This window comes from Erpetoichthys calabaricus, chromosome 8, assembly GCF_900747795.2.
Source record: "Erpetoichthys calabaricus chromosome 8, fErpCal1.3, whole genome shotgun sequence".
In the NCBI taxonomy this organism is placed as follows: Eukaryota; Metazoa; Chordata; class Cladistia; order Polypteriformes; family Polypteridae; genus Erpetoichthys; species Erpetoichthys calabaricus.
The window spans coordinates 180,351,060-180,371,062 of NC_041401.2; the positions used below are offsets into that span (position 1 = coordinate 180,351,060).

General features: G+C 39.9%; 1 protein-coding gene across 1 annotated transcript in view; it reads left to right on the forward strand.

Moving 5' to 3' along the window:
* LOC114656350 (sulfotransferase 1C1-like) overlaps positions 1 to 16,237 on the forward strand; it is a 76,589-nt gene extending 60,352 nt beyond the window's left edge. The window contains exons 5-8 of the mRNA XM_028807941.2: positions 922 to 1,048; positions 1,959 to 2,053; positions 7,089 to 7,269; positions 13,451 to 16,237. Coding sequence (XP_028663774.2) covers positions 922 to 1,048; positions 1,959 to 2,053; positions 7,089 to 7,269; positions 13,451 to 13,572 — 525 coding nt within the window. The 3' untranslated portion in view covers positions 13,573 to 16,237. The remainder of the gene's footprint in view (positions 1 to 921; positions 1,049 to 1,958; positions 2,054 to 7,088; positions 7,270 to 13,450) is intronic.
* The last annotated feature ends 3,766 nt before the right edge of the window (positions 16,238 to 20,003 follow it).

Genomic DNA, 20,003 nt, shown 5'->3' on the forward strand with positions numbered 1-20,003 from the left:
CAAGAATGAAGCTCTGTAGAGCACAAAAGGCACAATGGAGTTGCCTAAAACAAAAGACAATCCAGCTGAAAAAGATCCCAGCACAGAAATCCAGAGCAAGATCTAAAAACAGAGCAGTTAAGTATCAGAAAACCCTAGCATGTTTGAGATGAGCCGCTAGGGACTGTGGAAGAATCTCCAGATTTATACGGCGGAGGGCAATTCCTGGCTCTGACTGGCAGGATCACCCGCAAAACGCATGGAACATAACAGCAGCTGCTTATATACAGAGACCAAACCAAATAAGGAATGATGCACATAAACAACATAAATGAAAGAGACAAAAACTAATGAAAGTGACATAAAACATAAATTTGAACCCCAGCTGGTGGCAGTGACATGACACCTTCATGCTCTGTTTTTGTCTTCTGGATTCTACATTGGGACTATGTTTGCTTTGGATTGCCTTATTGTTTTAGGAAACTCCTTTTAGCATTTTGTGCTCCACGGAGCTTCTTTTGTGTGACAGAGCATCCTAAGAAAATAAATTCTTTAATTTTACAAGGATTCAGTGTTTGCCCTGATTCTAGCTTGGGTTTGGTGGCATTTTGGGAGATGCTTTTGGAGGATTTGGTCTGGATCGTTTTTATTTTTCTGATTGTTCTCCTCCTAAATCATTCCTGATGGTTGGTATTCAAATGTATAACGATAGGTCTCTACAGTCGAGATATTTTCTATTGGATTTAGGACAGCAGACCCACTGAATGGCAATGCATGAAATAAGCTTTACTTCTCAGACCCCCCCCCCCCCCCACCACATCAATTCTGTGCCAGCATTTTTGATGAAGCACCACATCAACTCTTTATGATCCTTTTATGCTATCAAGAAAAGTCCTGTTGCTGTTCTCACAAATCAAATGTCTCTTCAATCTTCATCACCAGGTGATCTACGTTGCCCGCAATGCCAAAGACTCTGTAGTCTCATATTATCACTTTGACAGGATGAACAAGTACGAGCCAGAGCCTGGCCCCTGGAATGAATACATTCACAAGTTCATGCAAGGAGAAGGTAAGTGTGCAACATTGATTTTAAGGGTACGGAAGACTAACATAGCTCCACGAATAATGGGATTTTCTGACTAGGTGGTTTTTTAAAGGATATATTCAATATTTTTCAAGTTGAAGTTATTACTTCACAATCGTGTTATATATTAAATTTGTCTCATGATTGTTATTATTGTTATTTACTTTGTGACCCCCCAGGGGGTGCCACCCAACCCCAACACCAGACACTCAACTCAACCACAGACAGTTCCAAGTTCAATTAAATGATAATTTAGTAACAGTAGCAACTTCATAGGCTTTATTGAGACCAACAGAAAGCTTCCATCTCCTTCTCGTCCTCCTCTGAGAGTGTCGTCCAACTCCCTCCCGACTCTGACTCCATGAGTACGAGATGCCTCCTTTTATCTTGAACCCGGGAGCACTTCTGGGGCTGAACCATTAGCCTACAGAAGCCCTTCTGGGTCATACAGAAGATGCATGGCACTCCATAGTGGTTCCTGGCGGCACCCAAGTACCCCAACAAGATCATCCCTCCAAACTCCAATGCCTAGACAGCCCTGCAGGTGTACCAGTTTGGAGCCAGCCAGAGAAATACTGAATACTGAATTGTCCATAAAAACCAAGGTCCCCAGACCCTTCTGTTATATGTCCATCCCAATACGAATCAAAGGTCAGCCTGGCCAGGTTGTGCCTCCACTCCTGTGATCCATCCATTATGACATTCTAGCCGGATAGAGAATTTTCCTCAACACTTGCCATGATGCCAGACCATCCTCTCCGGTATTTAAAATTTTTAAATTCTCGTTGTAAAATGAAACAACCATCAAGCAAATAACCTATTTTCCACTTCTTGTACTACCCATGTACTCCTGTTCACCCACCCTGTGTTATATTGCTGATTTGTTTCATTTCAGTTCCTTTTGGTTCCTGGTATGACCATGTGAAAGGATTTTGGGAGGAAAAGAACAAAAGGAATGTTCTGTATCTGTTTTATGAAGATTTAAAAGAGGTAGGAATGTAATTTTAAAAAAATGATATATCTAAAGCTTCTGACTGTTGCACAGGTGGTCATCGGGAAATCCTTTAGAGCTTTTGAGCCACTATATTGATGTATGTGTCCATGGAAAGAATATTAAATCCACACAATAACCAGTGCCATATGTTTGAGTAGAAAATGGTTGTATCTGGCTCAAAAATCTCAGAGCAATGTGAATTTAGTCCTTCTCTCAGGAGTAGAAGTAATAATGTCTTATCGGTTTTCCAAAATTTAGGAAACTCCTTCTAACTTCACCAAGATTGAGGAGAGCTTGTGAGCTACAAGAAGATGGCGCTCAGGCAGAAATTGGCTCACACATCCCGGGCAACGCTGAATGTTTTGGAAACAGTGAATGATAATGGACTGATTTGACCGAGGTGTTATAATATTCTTAACAAACCTTGTACATCATGTGTTCGTTCTATCTACATAGAGGAGCCATGCACTGAAAGTGTTGGTAACGTTTTTTGCCATGCTGAAGATGCAGTTTTTGCAATAGCAATGATTTGGGTATGTCACAACCAAGCATTTTTCGAGTTTTGCATCAAACTTTGAACGCCCTTACAACTCGTGAGGTAATGCACAGATTTAAACGTTTCTCCTTGAGCCCACATGAGATAATATTAAAGCAAGCTGCATTCTTGCAAATCTCTGTTTTTCCTGGAGTTGTTGGTGTGACTGATGGCACGCACATAAAGATTATTGCCCCAAATGTGGATGAGCTATCATATACAGTATGTGAATCACAAGCAATATCGCAGTATCAAAGCACTGAAAAAACAAATTTTTCAAATGGTACCAGCATTCTGTTAATTTCAATACCACAAGTAAATGGTAGTATTCAAGCACCTCTCGCTCAGTCGTTTCAAAATGCGATTGAAACACCAGGAAAGGCCATCCGCTATTTGATTTCATTATACCGTACGTATTAAATGTAGCTCGAATCAATAATGGGGCCCAAACCGCTCTTTGAACATATATATGTAAAAGAGTTGAATAGTCCAGAGTGGAGGCTCCTCTTATTGATGTACAAAATGTGGCAAACAAGGAAAGGCGCATGATTGTGTGGCAGAGCAGCGAGGCATATGTGTATGTGGTCTCAGGGAACAAACCATTTGTGAGAAAGAGGACAAGGTGGGGTCGGCAGGGGGCGTTATCGGATATTTGCTTTGGAACTGTTTTGGTACTGGTATTGAAGTCCAAGAGCCAAAATCAAAATTTTAGTACCTATCCAACACTACCACATGCTAACACTTATTACACTAGATATTTTACATCAAGAGATTTCAAACATTGAGTAAAATGTAGCAAACAATGCCATGTACAGTGATCCCTCGCTATATCACGCTTCGTCTTTCGTGGCTTCACTCCATCGCGGATTTTAAATGTAAGCATATGTGAATATATATCGCGGATTTTTCGCTGCTTCGTGGATGTCTGCGGTCTACAGTACGTGTGCTTCCTCAGTTGATTTGCCCATTTGAATTCAAACAAGGGACGCATTTGAATTCAAACAAGGGACGCTATTGGCGGATGGCTGAGAAGCTACCCAATCAGAGCACGCAGTTAAGTTCCTGTGTGCTGCTGATTGGCTCAGCGACGGAGTGCTGCATTAACCAGGAAGTCTCATCTCACTCATTCAGCATTAACGTGCTACTGCTTCAGGGGCCGTGTCCAAGCACCAACAGAAGATGCAAATGATTGCAGAAAAGGTAAAAGTTTTGGATATGTTGAAGGAAGGGAACAGCTACACTGCTGCAGGACGCCATCACAGCATCAATGAGTCTACGATTCTTTTTATTTAAAAAGGAGGAAAAGCATATAAGATCTATGGCCGCAGTGTCCTTTAATCAGGGCGCAAAATGAGTTGCAAGTGGACGTGATAAGGCAGTAGTCTGGATGGAATCTGCTTTAGGGATTTGGATTGAAGAGTGCTGGAAGAACAATGGCGGTGCTAAACAGTCGCCTAAAGAGGCTCCTTTAGAAGAGCTGTAACACTATCCTTTGTTGTACAGTAAAATTAAACTCATCGTTATCGGACAAGTCGTCGTGTCATTGTTGTTGAGTAACCATAATTAATTATTTACGTACAGTACTTATTACATGTACATAGTTTAGTGTCACTGTACACACATTTTACTGTATACAATTTTTCTTGCATTGTACGTATTTATTGCTGGTGGCCTGTCTGTCGTAATGGCCGTAACATATGTGATATCAGAGACGCTCGATATCTTTAAAATAATATTTAGGTTTTACTGTATGTAAACTGTGTTTACATACATAATTTCAACGAATCTTACCTAATATCTAAGAGAATACAAAGGGTTTATGCTGTATAATTGTGCGTGAAATGTTTATAATAATGTGGGAGAGTTTATAAGGGCTTAAAATATATAAAAATAACCACATGAACATATGGTTTCTACTTTACGGATTTTCTTATTTCGCGGGTGGATCTGGAACGCAACCCCCGCGATGGAGGAGGGATTACTGTATTGTTTTGAGCTCAATGCCAAAAGTAAGTTTTTATAACCTTGCACACTGTGATACGTATCCCCGAAATGCACCAATACTACTTCACATGTCGTACTCTGGGGTAGGACAGATTCTTATCCTATTAACACGTTTAGTGCAATGCCTAGAAGTAATTCTGATACGCTTCATAAATATGGGGACAGGTTGGAAATCTAACGCAAATCCCAAGTGCTGTGTGGCACTGTGCTATTGTGACATTACTGCTATTATTGGTATTCTTTTTTGACCACCCTATCTAATCAGCACCTTTATTCTGAAGGCACAACTCCGTGTATATTTTCTTCCACTGCAAAAGATTGGGGCGCAGTGGTAGCATTGCTGCCTCGCAGTAAGGAGACCTGGGTTCGCTTCCCGGGTCCTCCCTGCGTGGAGTTTGCATATCTTCCCCATGTCTGCGTGGGTTTCCTCCGGGTGATCCGGTTTCCTCCAGCAGTCTCAAGACGTGCAGGTTAGGTGCATTGGTGATCGTAAATTGTCCCGGTTGTGTGCTTGGTGTGTGTGTGCCCTGCAGTGGGCTGGCGCCCTGCCCGGGATTTGTTCCTGCCTTGCGCCCTGTGCTGGCTGGGATTGGCTCCAGCAGAACCCCGTGACCCTGTGCTAGGATATAGCGGGTTGGATAATGACTGACTGACTGCAAAAGAATGGGTTATGAACAATTTGCTGTTTCTAACAGGACTGCAACATTAAGCTCCACCAATGTGGTTTGTGAAGGCCACATTCTGACTGCTCTGCCACCGAGCACATCTGTGCAAATCTGTGTTTCATACTGGGTAGCAGAATTACTCTTTAGCATTGTGACTTTTCAGCTACATGTATGCTGTACTCAGTTTTCTTTTTGAATAATCAGCATGGTTAATATTACATTTTATTATCTCTGTGTCTCTCATGGATACACCAGTGTTAACAATTAAAAGAGCAAAAAATGATTGTGCCTCTCCCAAGGTTCACAATAGCAAGTACTGAATTTCTGGTTGATCATGTCAAATTATGTGAACAGCTCACTCTTCAGTAAGTCATCCTTGACTCACGTTCCTGCGGGCAAATTTCAGGGCATTTGTATTGCATTTCCAAGAGAATATTGAAGCGCCACACATGTTTACCATGTACCTTCTAATTTTCAGCAGACCTAATACTGGATGTAATGTTGCAAATGTAAAATTTGAACAAGTTGTATCCTGCCAACCACGCTGTTTATACACACCTGCTAAATATGCACTTACTTTTCAGACGTTTCTCAGACCTTTCTAATGATATTCAAAGGCCCAATCATGCTGATTTCTTGTTGTGCAACAGATTTATTGGCTGCTTTATTCCCAAACCCCTCTACAGTACAGGATGCATGACAACTTTTAATCAACATGATTCATGTTAAAATTTCATCTCTGCTTCTGTCTTTGATAGACTAGCTTTTTTTTTATTTTTAACACTGTTAGGATTGGTTCCTTTTTCTGATTTCTTTTATGAGTTTTCATACATCAATTTGTTCACTCATTTTGGGTTTTTGTTTAAGTCACTAATTTTAGTTCTGTGATCTAGTTGTGGCGATTCTCATTCATTTTGACAGTTAATAATTTTTTGGACAGTATCATCTGTCGGTTTAGGTTTATCCTGCTTGCTGCCATTATGAGCTCCCTTCGTTAGGGTAAAGATACTCGTTGTTAGGAGAGTGTCCTCTGAGGTGGGGAAATCTGATTACAATATGACAGCTTTAAAAGGTCCCCCAAGGAAACACTTCCTCATCCGAGGTGCAATTTCAAAAAAATTCTTTCCAAATCTGTCATTCAGACTCTTTTGCAAACAGGTTATTTGGTTCTTAACTTACTTGCTCCTGTTTTTTGACCACCTCGTTTTGGCCTTGACACTCCTACTTTTTGCCTCTTTTGACTCTTTTAGCCTTTCATCCACTGTATCTCCTGGTACACTCTCAAACCCTTGCCTGTTTATACGCATAAAACCTCAATTATTGTGCATCTTGTCTGACAAAGGCATTTTTGTCTGGCTGATGTTAACAGATATGGTCACCTCTGACCTGCTTTCCTGAAAGCATTACTGAATCATTGTTTTCTGAACTTTTTAAACATATTTACTGTGTATCATATTGTATTTAATAAACCTAAAATGGATAATTGGAAATGTTCATTGTGAACGAGTTATATCCTACGGACTACTCCATCCATTCCCATTTTACCAAACAGGTACAGAACTTCTTGTTGTGCTGGTTTTCTGATTTCTCAACTTTCTGATGACATCTGAAGACACAATGGGCTGATTTCCTGTGGTGAAATAGAGCAGTTGTTAAGAAGTTGAAATGTTATACATCTTACATTTATTTATTTATTTTATTTTGTTTTACCACAATGCCATATTGAGTTTTAATGGGTGCCATTTAGTTTGCTGTAACATTTATGACAGTGAACATTTCACATCTTGTTTTCAATTATTATGTTGCCTTTTATCTTTTTTTTGATAGAACTTGCGCAATGAAGTCATCAAAATAGTGAAATTCATGGACCGATCTCTGTCGGAAGACATCATCAACCGCATTGTGGAGCTTACAACTTTCTCAAATATGAAAGACAATCCAATGGCCAACTACACTACTATCCCTGACTCTGTATTTGACTATTCTAAATCCACTTTCATGAGAAAAGGTAATGATCTGTTAATTTGCTAGTACAATACAATACAATACAATACCATTTATTTTTGTATAGCTCAAAATCACACAAGAAGTGCCGCAATGGGCTTTAACAGGCCCTGCCTCTTGACAGCCCCCCAGCCTTGATTCTCTAAGAGTCTCTAGTAACCCTCCACCGGTCTTTCAACCTTAATAATACCTCCATTCCCTGATGAGGTCTGACATTTAACTTCGTGAAGTCATCCTAAAAAACGTGCTACATACCTCATTGCTGAATATCACTATGGCCACCTTTGAAGTACTCCCATTGGGAAGCTACAACCGATGCCTAGTCCACCCTTGAAAGCAATTTTGGAACTCTTTTTCTGTAATGGCCACCAGAGCTGTTGTTGAATTATGCTTGATGTCCTGAATGTCATCAAAATATCTTCCTTTCAATATTTCCTCATTGGGGGCCATATCAGGTGAGCAGGGAGGGTTTTCCAATACAGTTATTTGTTTACTGGCTAAAAACTCCCTCACAGACAGTGCTGTGTGAACTGGTGTTTGTTCGTTGCTCTAATGCAAGCTCCGACATTCTGATGATGGCACACAAGAACATGCAACAACAATAATGAACGCCACTAAGTAAGATACCACCACACGTGGACATGAACACGGCTGTGACACACTGATATAATACCAAGGTTGTGAAACCTTACCGAGCTGTTTGTACAGTGCTGCCAATGTAACTGCATGGTGTCAGGTTTGCGAAATTAATTGTCAGACCTCGTATACCTCATCTACAGAAATGTCAAAGTTAAAGAGCCTAATAAGCACTGTTTTTAAAAACCTCCTGGGGTCTGGCATACTGCTGTGTTACCAAAACAAAACTGGCATATCTGAATATGTAAGGCCAATGTAATCAGTGCATTAGAATGTGGTATAAAAGTAGGTGGGATGACTCAGATTTCTTGGGGTCAGATCTAGTTAAAGACTAAGGGTATTTTTCAAAGTAATTTCTTTACAATTCTGGCATATATATTAGTTTGCCTTATGAAACTATGCTTTAAATTGAAGCATCTTATATATAAATGTCTATGTGTGGAAGTGTGTATGCCTGTCTGGCCTGGAAGTGAGAGGTGGAGTCGGGGTAAGGGCTCCGCCTCCGAGGAAACAGAAAACTCACTTAGCCGATAATAACACTAGCAAGCACATCGTCAAAATGAAACCTCAGAAGAAAGACAAAGTCGCTTAGTCGCTAACATCGTCAAAACGGTATCCCTTTTATTTTTTCTCCCGCCGCTAATGCACAAGCAATGCGAGCACATCGGCAAAATGAATCCTCCTAGGAGAGAGACGCCCAGAGTAGTTCCTTTCAATTATCTGACATCTCTACATTTCATTTTTTTTTCTGACGATTTCAATAGTTTCTAGGACTCCAGGCTTTTTACAGCACGGGCTTACACAGTTAGTATTTTATAAATTAAAAAAAATAACTAGCCCGTTCTTGCATTTTATAATGTAGCCTATGGGTACCAGTGTCCCATTATAAAGCCAAGCCTTAAAACCTACAGAATACATCCATTTCTAAAGCTAAAAATGTTACTGAGTATTGATCCCCATCTTCAGATCACTAACATATTGCAAAATATAGCATTCATGTTGTTTTAAAAAGGTGCAAAGGCAAAATACTAATCATTGTTGAGAGATGCATCCATTTTAAAAGGAGACCAACAGTGCACTTTGTTTTGCCAAAACCAATATATAGTCCATAATCTGTTTATGGAGCTGTGGTTCTTCAATTATGCGATTTTCTTTAATTTAATTCTAAATAGGCATCTGCCCTGGACAAGCCAGTTTTGTTTCATTAGCTAGTAACAGAATTCACACACTTACAGTAACATAAGTTCACTTCTCAGTTTGGGGGCACATAACACGACTTTTAGTTTGAGAGCATGTCAGCCTTGGCTACTACAGTTGCTGGATCAAGTCAGATTACTAAGAATCAAAGAGGATGATGGAATACATGACTGACTTACAACCTTTCAACACAGTTTCAAATTTCCAAAATCTCGTGAACACCAATTGATGGGCTCCCTGACAACACCTGCGGCTGTATGCATGTTTTTTCAGGAATGGTGAGGTAAGTTTTATTCTGTCATGGTATGACAAACATTCGACCTCCGACAGACCAGCCTCTTTCCTGTTTTGGCAGTCCAAAACACCCTTTTTTCTTCTTTCACTGTAGCTGCACTGTATGCATTATACTATATCATTAGTGGTCAACTCTCATAAACATGATGGCCCACCCTTACAAATGGATTTTGTAGGGACAGGAGTGTGCTATGACTGCCACTGAAACAATGAGATTTCTAAATCGTGTAGTGTGTGTGATGGATGGCTTCACAGTAGCCTGTAGTCCAGGATAAAAAAAAAACTCTTTTCTAAATTCCTATCAAGCTTGATTAAATTAATTTAGGTCTGTTTCTACATGAGTAATGTACTTGTGAATTACACAACAGAAACTGCTGCCTACTGTGTCAAAAGACAAAAAGAGGGCATAAAGAGTAGTGGCACCAAATGGTGAATGCCTTATACTTGTTGGCAAAACAACAAATGCAGATTCAAAATAATTGTGAGAATGTCTTTTCAAACACGAGCCCAAGTATTAACTAATTCAAGATGGCGGATCGGTGTACGGACAAACTGAAAGTGACGTCAGTGGTGTTACAGCTATCAGTCTTTTCCAGTCTGCAGGGGAAGGAAGAGAAAAGGCAATAGGACACAGTACCAACCCCTTGAGCAGCGGAGAATTACAATCACCAGAGCCATTAAGCTGTCTCCTAAGCGCAGGAGTGTGACACTACACAATACTCTAAAACTTTTCTGATTCATTGTGATATTACACTACATTCAGAAATTATTCAAAATATTCAATGGTGCAAATGCAATTACAAAGGTTTCTCTAATAACCAATTAGCATTTCATTGTGACTAGTCTCTGTATATATAAAATCTGTCTGTCTGTATGTCTGTCTGCTTTTCATGAGAGAACTACCTAACAGATTTAGATTGGGTTTTTTTCTGTAATTTGCTTGAACATTCCGGTCTCATCACGCTAACTATCAGTTTGGTTGCGGCACCGATTTATTTGCGCAAATCCGAGAGACGGGCTTTGTGCTGAGGGGAGTGGAAGGCGGTACCACAGGAGTAGGAGCCGGGCAGGGCCATCCTCCTTTATGTGCCAGCCTCTGTTCGAGTCGCTCTACCTCTTGCCTCGTGTTGGAGTGTACCTTGCCTCCACTTAACTAGTGATACCTGTTTGTTCAGCAGATATTATCATCTAGAGATTGTTAAAGAGTAACGTTTGACATTTTTGAGAGAGAGACCAGAGCTACATTTGTTTTACAGGGTATCTGCTGAGTGGCAGAGATATCACGGCCATGTGCTCTTCTCACCACGTGGGTGATGCTCTCCCATCAGAGCTGAACATGATCAGATACAGTGGCAACATTTGACGTTGGAGCGTACCTACCTTCCACTTGGCCAGAGATACCTTGCCAACTTTTTACATTTTTGGCAAAGAGATCACAGCTACATTCTTGCCCCTGATAGCAAAACTGTTTCTTAAAAGTTTGTCCTGTTTCACCACTTACACAGGCGGAGCTGCAGGGGACAGCTAGTTAAAGATATGTGAAAGGGATTGTGCATTAGGACACTGAATGAATGACTGTTAAAAATGTCATATGTAAATTAAATATCAGTCATTTCTAGCAGTAATATCCATTAACAACAATAATAATGTTTTGGCTGTATTTTTAAATTAGTTTAATGATAACTTTATTAAAAATAAATCTGGGTGTGTAAACACTTTTGAATGGTTGTGCATATGAGGATTGTTAGTTTCAAAAGGTGTGGTAATTGAAACACCATGAAAAAATCCTGAGGCAAAAAACAAAATGACATTTTCCTTAGTGCTTCTTCATACATTGCTTTCACAGGACAAAGTAAATAAATTTGTTTAGCACTTTTCAGTCTTAATACTATATAAAAACACTTTAACTCTTTTAGGGCGGATGTTGACTTTTGTCGACAGGAGGGGTTGAGGGCGAATGTCGACAAAAGTCGACATCCAGGGATAGAGGGCAACAATACTCAGTCACGTCACAGGCATTCCCTCTGTGCTTGGAGGAATGCTAGACTCGTTGACTCGGCTACTAAACCTTGCATGTGCGTGAGTTGCGAAATGTAAACAATGGCAAGATGGCATCGACATGTCACAAGGGAGCGAAGCGAGTGCAGAAAAGAAAACACTCGGCAGACAATGTTTTGCGCATTATCGCGGAGTCGGACTCTGATTTTTCAGAATCAGATTATATTGACAGTGATCAGGAGATAGAACAAGAGAGTGAGAAGCCGGCATCAGCTGATCGGACACCAGCCGATGCCGCGCACAGCTGATCCGCTGCCAGGTGAGTGCATTCGCGCAGCCGATGCATCTATGGCAAGGTTCGCGTGGGAGGAATACACAGACAAATGATCCGTGGGAGCCGAACTGGCTACCGGACTTCACAAGACGGCATGGCTTGCTGACACGGCAGATCACCAGCTGCTGAACTACTTCAGGCTGCTCTCTCCTGATGCTGCGTTTCAGCTACTGTCAGACGAGACAAACAGGTAGGCAGAGACATTTTTTGAAGCTGCGCTTGCATCGCATTCCCGTTTTTCAAAGTGGAAACCCACAACAAAAGACGAGATGAAGCGCTCTGTGGCATTACAAATAGAGATGGGACAGAACTGGTGATATAACTTCAGGGAGCATTGGTCCAAACGTGCTTTGTCCCCTGGTGGCTTTGGACAGGTTATGCAGCGTGATGATAGGTACGTGATGCTGCAAAGTTTTATTCACTTCTGTAATAAACAGAAGCAAATCCCATGGGGTTAGCCAGGCTATAACGCCATGCATAAAGTTCAGCCCCTGCTTGACATTGTGGAACCAACATAGACACAATTTTATCAGCCTGGCTGTGATTTGTCTGTGCATGAATCTATGATAAAATAAAAGGGACACCTTTTTTTCTGCAAATATATGCCAGACAAGCCCACAAAGTATGGCATAAAGGATTTTGTACTGGCAGAAGCAAACACTGGTTTCTGCCTGAAAGTAATTACATATACAGGAAAGTATTTCTTTCAAAGAGAGAACTGTCCCTTGACAAGTCAGGTTGTGCTGGAGCTGCTTTAGGGCTATGAACATTTGGGTCATGTTGTGTACATTTGGACAATTTTTATACATGCCCAGAATTGTTCATGGAGCTACAGAGCAGAGGAATTGGAGCTTGTGGCACAGTGAGGGTGAACAGGATACACATGGCTTCACATTTGAAGCCAGACAGGCTGAAGATGAAAAGAGGTGACAATACGGTTTTCATGAGGGCAGAAAACTTGGTGGCAGTGGCATGGTCTCTCTACAGTACACACTAACAATATATGTGAGAAAGTGCAGCAACAGACAATTGAAAAATAGGCACCAAAGCAACACGTATTGTAAGGAGTGCAATGTGGCAATGACTGAAATTGGCTGCTTTGAGCGAGATCAGACTTTGCTGTGTAAAATGTATGTGATATGTATGTGAAATCATAGAGTATGCAGGCTCATACAACATGCAAGACAGTAACATTTGTCAAAAGTAAATATTTTTTGTTGATTTCAATTTCTTTGTGTTCTTTTTTTTAAAAAAAGTTAGTTTTTGGAAAAATATTCAGCCCTGGGAGAAAAGAAACAAAAAAAAAAATTAGCCCTAAAAGAGTTAAACCAATAACCCTGTTCTGGGCACATGGTGTAAGAGGCTTGGTTTAATGAAGAGAGCTAAAATTGCAATTTATAGATCAGGTTAGTCCAAAATAGAGTTCATCTTCTCTGTTTTCTGATAGCTGGTCAGAAGACTTGTTTACAGTTTTATGTGGGGTGAAGGTCATCTATCACTGCCTCCCAGACTGGAGATGTATCATGTCAATTAAGACAGTCAAAAGTGATGCCAGGTTTTACCAACTTGGCAGTAAACTGGTAATAGCCTTTGCTAGAGCAGCACCACTTGTTGTCAGACTCTATTACATTTCCCAGTGTTAGCCTCCTGTAAGCTATTAGTCTAAACAAAATGAGTAGAAAACTTCACTTTAATAAACTAGATTGTTTATTTTTACTCTCTTTAGGTCAAGTGGGAGACTGGAAAAACCACTTTAGTGCCGAAGAAGCTGCCCTCTTTGACAAGCATTATGAGGAGAAAATGGCTGACTGCAACATCCCATTCCGATGTGATCCCACTGAACATTGACAAACCCACTTACTATAAATAACGGGGCAACTCAGGGCTGCAAGCTGATTGGCTAGACTGTGACAAGCCTGCCAATTCAAGCTGTCTGAGAAACTGAGGGCTTTGTGAGTGGAAAATATTAAAGGGTCCATCCCTCTGGTAATGTAGACTTTAATGTCCCAACAGTCCTTTTAATTACATTCTTTTAAAGTCTTACTATTCTCCACTATTATTAGCAACGTTTACAGAAGCTAAAGACAACAAAATTCTACCTCAAACTTTTCGCCAAGCATTAATTTTGTCTTAAATAATGATTTACTACAATGTGCATTATACAGATCAATCTCACTCCTGAATAGTGATGTTAAGATACTCTCTAAAGTTCTAGCTAGAAGAATTGAGAAAGTGCTTCCTTCTGTAATATCACAAGACCAAAATGGGTTTATTAAAGGCAGACACTTAGCTTCTTATCATTGATGTTTGTTTAATATAATATATTCACCCATTAAATCTAATGCCCAAGGATCTTTCTATCTTTGAATACAGAAAAAGCATTTGATTTGGTTGAATGGGACTACCTATTCAACACGTTGCACAAATTTGTGTTCGGCCCTAACATATGTGCATGGATTAAACTACTCTATAATAGTCCAGAAGCCTCAGTTCATATTAACATTATTTCTGACTATTTCAAACTAGAATGTGGTACTCTACAAGGATGTCCCCTATCACCATTGCTCTTTGCAATAGCCATTGAACCACTGGCTGTTTACTTTCAAAACGTGTCAGAAATAAAGGGGATTTTCAGAGAAGAAACAGAAAATATCATTGTATGCAGATGATATGGTACTGTATATATCTGACCCACAAAAAATCCTGTGCCAGCAGTCCTAAAAGCACTAGCAGATTTTCAAAATACTGTATACCTGAACTCAGAATTAATTTGAGTAAAAGTGTGCTTTTTCCAGTGAACTCTCTAGCACACAATACTAGACTGGACACCTTTCCATTAATCTTAGGAGATCAGTTTAAATATCTAGGGGTAAATATCAAAAGTAAATACAAAAGCTCTTTTTAAACAAAATTTTGCAGTCTACATGGAAAAAAATTAAACAAGATGTGAACAAATGGTCTGCACTCCATCTCACATTAGCAGGTAGAATCAACACTGTTAAGGTGAACATCCTTCCCAAGCTGCTACTTCTATTTCAGACCATTCCCAAAAACATTAACACATTTTTTTAAGAAATTAGATTCAATCATAACTTCATGTATTTGGAATTCTAAACATCCAAGCATCCAAAAAGGCGACTCTACAAGGACCTAAAGCAGAAGGGGGCATGGCACTACCTAACTTTCAATTATATTACGGCAGCAAATATACAGGCCATAAAGACCTGGACATCAACACAAATCTATGAATATACACAAGCCTGGTCTTCAATAGAATTAAAATCTTTCAGTACTTTTTTATATCTCCTGCTCTGTGCCCCAGTTACTACAAATTATCGTCAATACACTAGTAATCCAATTGCCCTTCATCCACTAAGAATATGGAACCAACATAAGAAGCACTTTAAGACAGATAAACTCTCATCTGTCGCACTTCTACATGACAACCACTCTTTTCCATCCTCTCAAACATAATATTTAATGCTTGGAAAATGTCTTGAATTAAAACAAGTATAGGGGCTAGCTCATCCATAATGTTTTTACAACCTACGAGCAATTAAGCTTTAAATTTAACTTCAATTAAAAAAATCAACACAATTTTTCTACTACTTCCAAGCTAGAAACTTTGCTAAACTGAACCTGCCCAATTTTCCTCACCTTTCACCGATTTCTATTCCAGAAGATCAGTCTTGAAGTTTCAGATAACAGCTCAACTGTTTATAAAAACATTTTAAAATCCCTTCCTTTCAAAGATCCCAGTGTACAATGAATAAAGGATCTTTTACTTAACATTTCAGAAAAGGAGTGGAAGGCAGCCATTCACAAAATACACTCTAGTTCCATATACACAAAACACTCAGTTATTCAACTTAGAATCTTCTATCAAGCGCATTTCTCTTGATTAAAACTATCCAAAAGGTTTCCAGGGCAAGATTTAACATGTGAACGTTGCAATCGAGCTCCAACCTCACTGGGCCAAAGGTTTTGGGCGTACACCAAATGAACATAGTTTTGGACAAAAATCTTTGAATGCCTATCAGACGGCCTTGCTGTCAAAATCATTCCTAATCCATTAACAGTTTTGTTTGCTGGACTCCCAGACTGGCTTAAGGTGGAGAAGGACAAACAAACTGTAACTGCCTTTACCTCACTACTAGCACTTAGGCTTGTCTTGCTCAACTGGAAGAATCTCAACCCACCACCTTTAAGGCAGTGGGTAACTCATGTCATATACTATCTGAAATTGGAAATAATCAAATTCTCACTTAGAGGATCTGTTCAAAACCTTTTTTTAAAAAAAATATGGCAGGATCTAATCAATACCATTTTAGAATAAGCTTCTATATCGGGGAAAAGGATATTCTTCCATCCTTGCTGCTTCAAAGATTTTCTTGGTTGGCTGGCTCTGCTCTCTTTCTTTTGGGTGAGGGTTGAATTTTTGTTTTGTTAAGTTTTTGATTTGATTGTATGGACTGTTATTTGCTTTTAATTAAAATTAATTTAAAAAAAAAAAGTCTTACCTTTACTTAAATAGAAAACATGAGTACCCAGCTGTTCACGATTATTGATCCAGGTACTTGCAAAACTGCTGATAATCAAATGTTCTTCAGCTGCTTTATAAATGAACGGTAACCGTATTCTGAATTCAAGTTAACTGGTGTAAAAGTAGGAGGCGCTATTGCTTCCTTGAACCCACAGGTACCACGCCAACCACCAGGTAAAAGTCCAATATTTTGACTTTTTATTATAATACTGTGCACAAAGCACCCTCCACTCCACAATACACATATACAGTAAACCAATCACTAATCAATACAATACTCAATCCTCCACTCCCAGACGTGTTGCCACCCTTCCTCCCAGCTCAGCTCGTCGTCTGGGGTTTCTCATAGTCTTTTATAGTCCCTGACCCGGAAGTGTGTTCAATCCCTAAGTCCATGTGATCTCCTATCACTTCCGCGTCAGATAAAAATCCTCTTCTTCATCCCGGAAGTACGTCGTTCCTTTTGTCCATGTGACCAGGACGCACTTCCGGGTTATAGGGCACGTAGTATTCCCTGAGCCTCCCTACAGCGTCCCCTGGTGGACCCCATGGTATCCAGCAGGGCTGGTTGTAAAAACTACAAGGTCCATGAGGCCCTGCTGGAATTCGGGGAACTTCCATGCTGCCGGGAGGGCTCCATCTGGTGGCTTGGAGGTGTTGGCTGGGGTTCTATTCAATAAGGGTGCGCACAAAAAGGTGAGCTTCAAAAGGGCGACCTCAATTGAGCGCGGCGAATAAAGGCGTTCGTAGATAATTTAGTTCAAATGGCTCTGGAATATGTGAAAGCAACAAAGGTGCAGATCTACTCGTAGTCGAAGGCTAAACATTCAGAAAGGAGAAAACTATTCGTTCAATCATTGCCTAATAAATTTTCTTCACAAATTTGTTAATGAAATAGTTCGTTAGAAGTTCATGCATTAATTAATTGGATGTTTTAATATTCTTGCTTTCGCCGTTTTATACGTTCAATCATTGCCTTTATCTAATAAATTTTCTGTAATAATTTTGTTGCGTTTGCCTTTATTCTCTGTGCCCAATTGAGGTCGCCCTTTTGAAGCTCGCCTTTATTTACGCGCCCTTATTGAAGGATACCGTTAGCCGGAATATATGGCCGGCAATCCCTCACACTGGGAAGGGGAAGCCAGAATGAAACAATAAACTCTGTGAACTGTCAACCTGTCTGAATTTCTGAACAAGCTGTTTAAAAAAAAAAACACCAGCACTGTGCTCTTATTGAATGTAAATAAGAAGCAAAACTCGCCACAACTGCCTGAATTAAAAGCAGTGAAAAGGAGCGACCTGTCATGTGAAAGAGGCATCTTACATACAGATATATATGATGGGTAGAAAAGGCAAAGACACAGAAAAATGGTTGGGGTAACACCCTGGTAGCCCCATTTAAATTAATAACTGAAAAGTTATGAAATATTTGTAGTTTTTATTACCACTGGCTAATATTATTTATTCACTGGACCTCTTTACTTGCTATATGCAATTGCCTATGAACAAAACATTTGTACCATAGACCAACTCTTGCTTTTACTAGGGACTGACCTTGGCTTTTGTTCCAGATCATCGACTTACAAAAGAGGTCATCATAATCGAATAAACATCAGTGTTACAGGACAAGGGTACAATATTGACAATCAGAAATGCAAAGCAAAAAAAACAAAATGCAAGCGAGTTATAAATCCTTAGTTACAAAAACTTAACAAATCCATTATCAGTTAAGTAGAAAGTCACCAAACAAGGCAGCCATAAGACAGGAGCTACAAATGAAAAAAGGCTGCATTAGTATTTGATTTCACACAGAAGTGGCATCACCAGATGCCATTCATCAGCAGGCCTGAATGGCTGTGAAGGAGCAGAAGACCTCACAAGTGTCTCCATATACATGGGTGCTGACCCATTCACTGATTTTAGGCAAACATCCATAATTTAAATGCAACATGTGCCCTATTTGGTTGGTTGGTGATTCTCAACTGGTGTGCTCTTTGGTGAACTGGTACCCCATCCAGAGTATCCACAGATGATGCCTTCCCTGCCTTCAGTGATGCACCCCCTGTGTCCCCCAATTAGATTCAGACAGGGTTTAAAAATTGGATAGACAGACTGTAATGCCATCACTGTTAAAGACGCCATGAAATGTGCTGTATTGAACAGATTGCAGAGGAAATGTTGGTAAGAAACAACTCACCCTTTAATAGCTATTATTTGATTTATTTATATAAGTTCATCGTGTAAAATGTTACCTGTATATATAAAATGCAAAGTTGACTGACAAACTCATTAACAAAAACATAGTTTCCTTCTTCTTCTTTCGGCTGCTCCTGTTAGGGGTTGCCACAGCGGATCATCTTCTGCCATATCTTTCTGTCCTCTGCATCACCTGCATGTCCTCTCTCACCACATCCATAAACCTTCTCTTAGGCCTTCCTCTTTTCCTCTTACCTGACAGCTCTATCCTTAGCATCCTTCTCCCAATATACTCAGCATCTCTCCTCTGCACAAGTCCAAACCAACGCAATCTCGCCTCTCTGACTTTGCCTCCAAACCGTCCAACCTGAGCTGACCCTCTAATGTCCTCATTTCTAATCCTGTCCATCCTCGTCACACTCAATGCAAATCTTAGCATCTTTAACTCTGCCACCTCCAGGTCTATCTCCTGCTTTAAAAAATGGAGATGTGGCAGGATGGCACATCTAGGACAATAGGTATCATCTAAGGGAGGACAATTCCACATAACAATATTTAGGAGTTAAAACAACCTCTATAACCTTTACAGAAAAACTAAATATCACAAAATCTAAAAATGCTTTTTAGTTATTTGACTGAAATTTGGTGGCATTATAGAAATAAGAAAATTAGTTGACCTGTATTCTTTATTTGTCGACAATAGCACTGTCGTGAGTAGGCTATGGCGACACACCCTGTCCTTTTATGGTTGAACCCTGAGATGGAGTGTGGTGGGAAACAGTGCCATCCGGTTGGTTGTATGTCATAGACTGGACAGTGACTGGAAAGCACAGATATCCCAGTAATTTCCAGAAGCATATAACCATCCCATCCCATAATAATAAGGTCAAGCACTGAATCTTTATAAAGTAAAAGATTTATTTTTCACAATAAGCATTCCTATCACTATGAAGCTACATGAAGCACAAAGACAAAATTGAATTACCTGAGAACACTTCAAGGGAACAAGGTCTCAATACAAAAATCCAGGGCAAAGTCAAAAATACAGAAAAATCACAAAAGCACAGAAAAAAACACAAGTAAACTCACCACTATCAAGCACATTTGAACCACCAGGAACTGTGGAAGACCCTCTGGATTTATAGGGTGGATAGCGACTTCTGGTGGTGATTTATACGTAGATGTCCCTGCAACTTGGGGGATCACACTCAAAACACATGGAACATAACACAGGCTGCTTATAGACAAGATCAAAAACAAAGTATAATACATATAATCAATAAAAGCAAGATTAACATAAGTAAATGGCACAATAGTAAAAGGCCGAAACATGATGACACTTGAGGCTTTCCAGTATATGTAAATGATGGCTGCAAGCAGAAGCAATGGACAAGATGCAGAAACAGCAGCACTGATCAATCGGGTGGACGGAAGGAAGATGTGATTAGCAACTGCTATAAAGCTCAAGTGTGTGTGCCATACGCTGTGGCTGTGAATGTAGGTATTGCTTTGCCAGATGCAAAAATTGAAAGGACAAAAC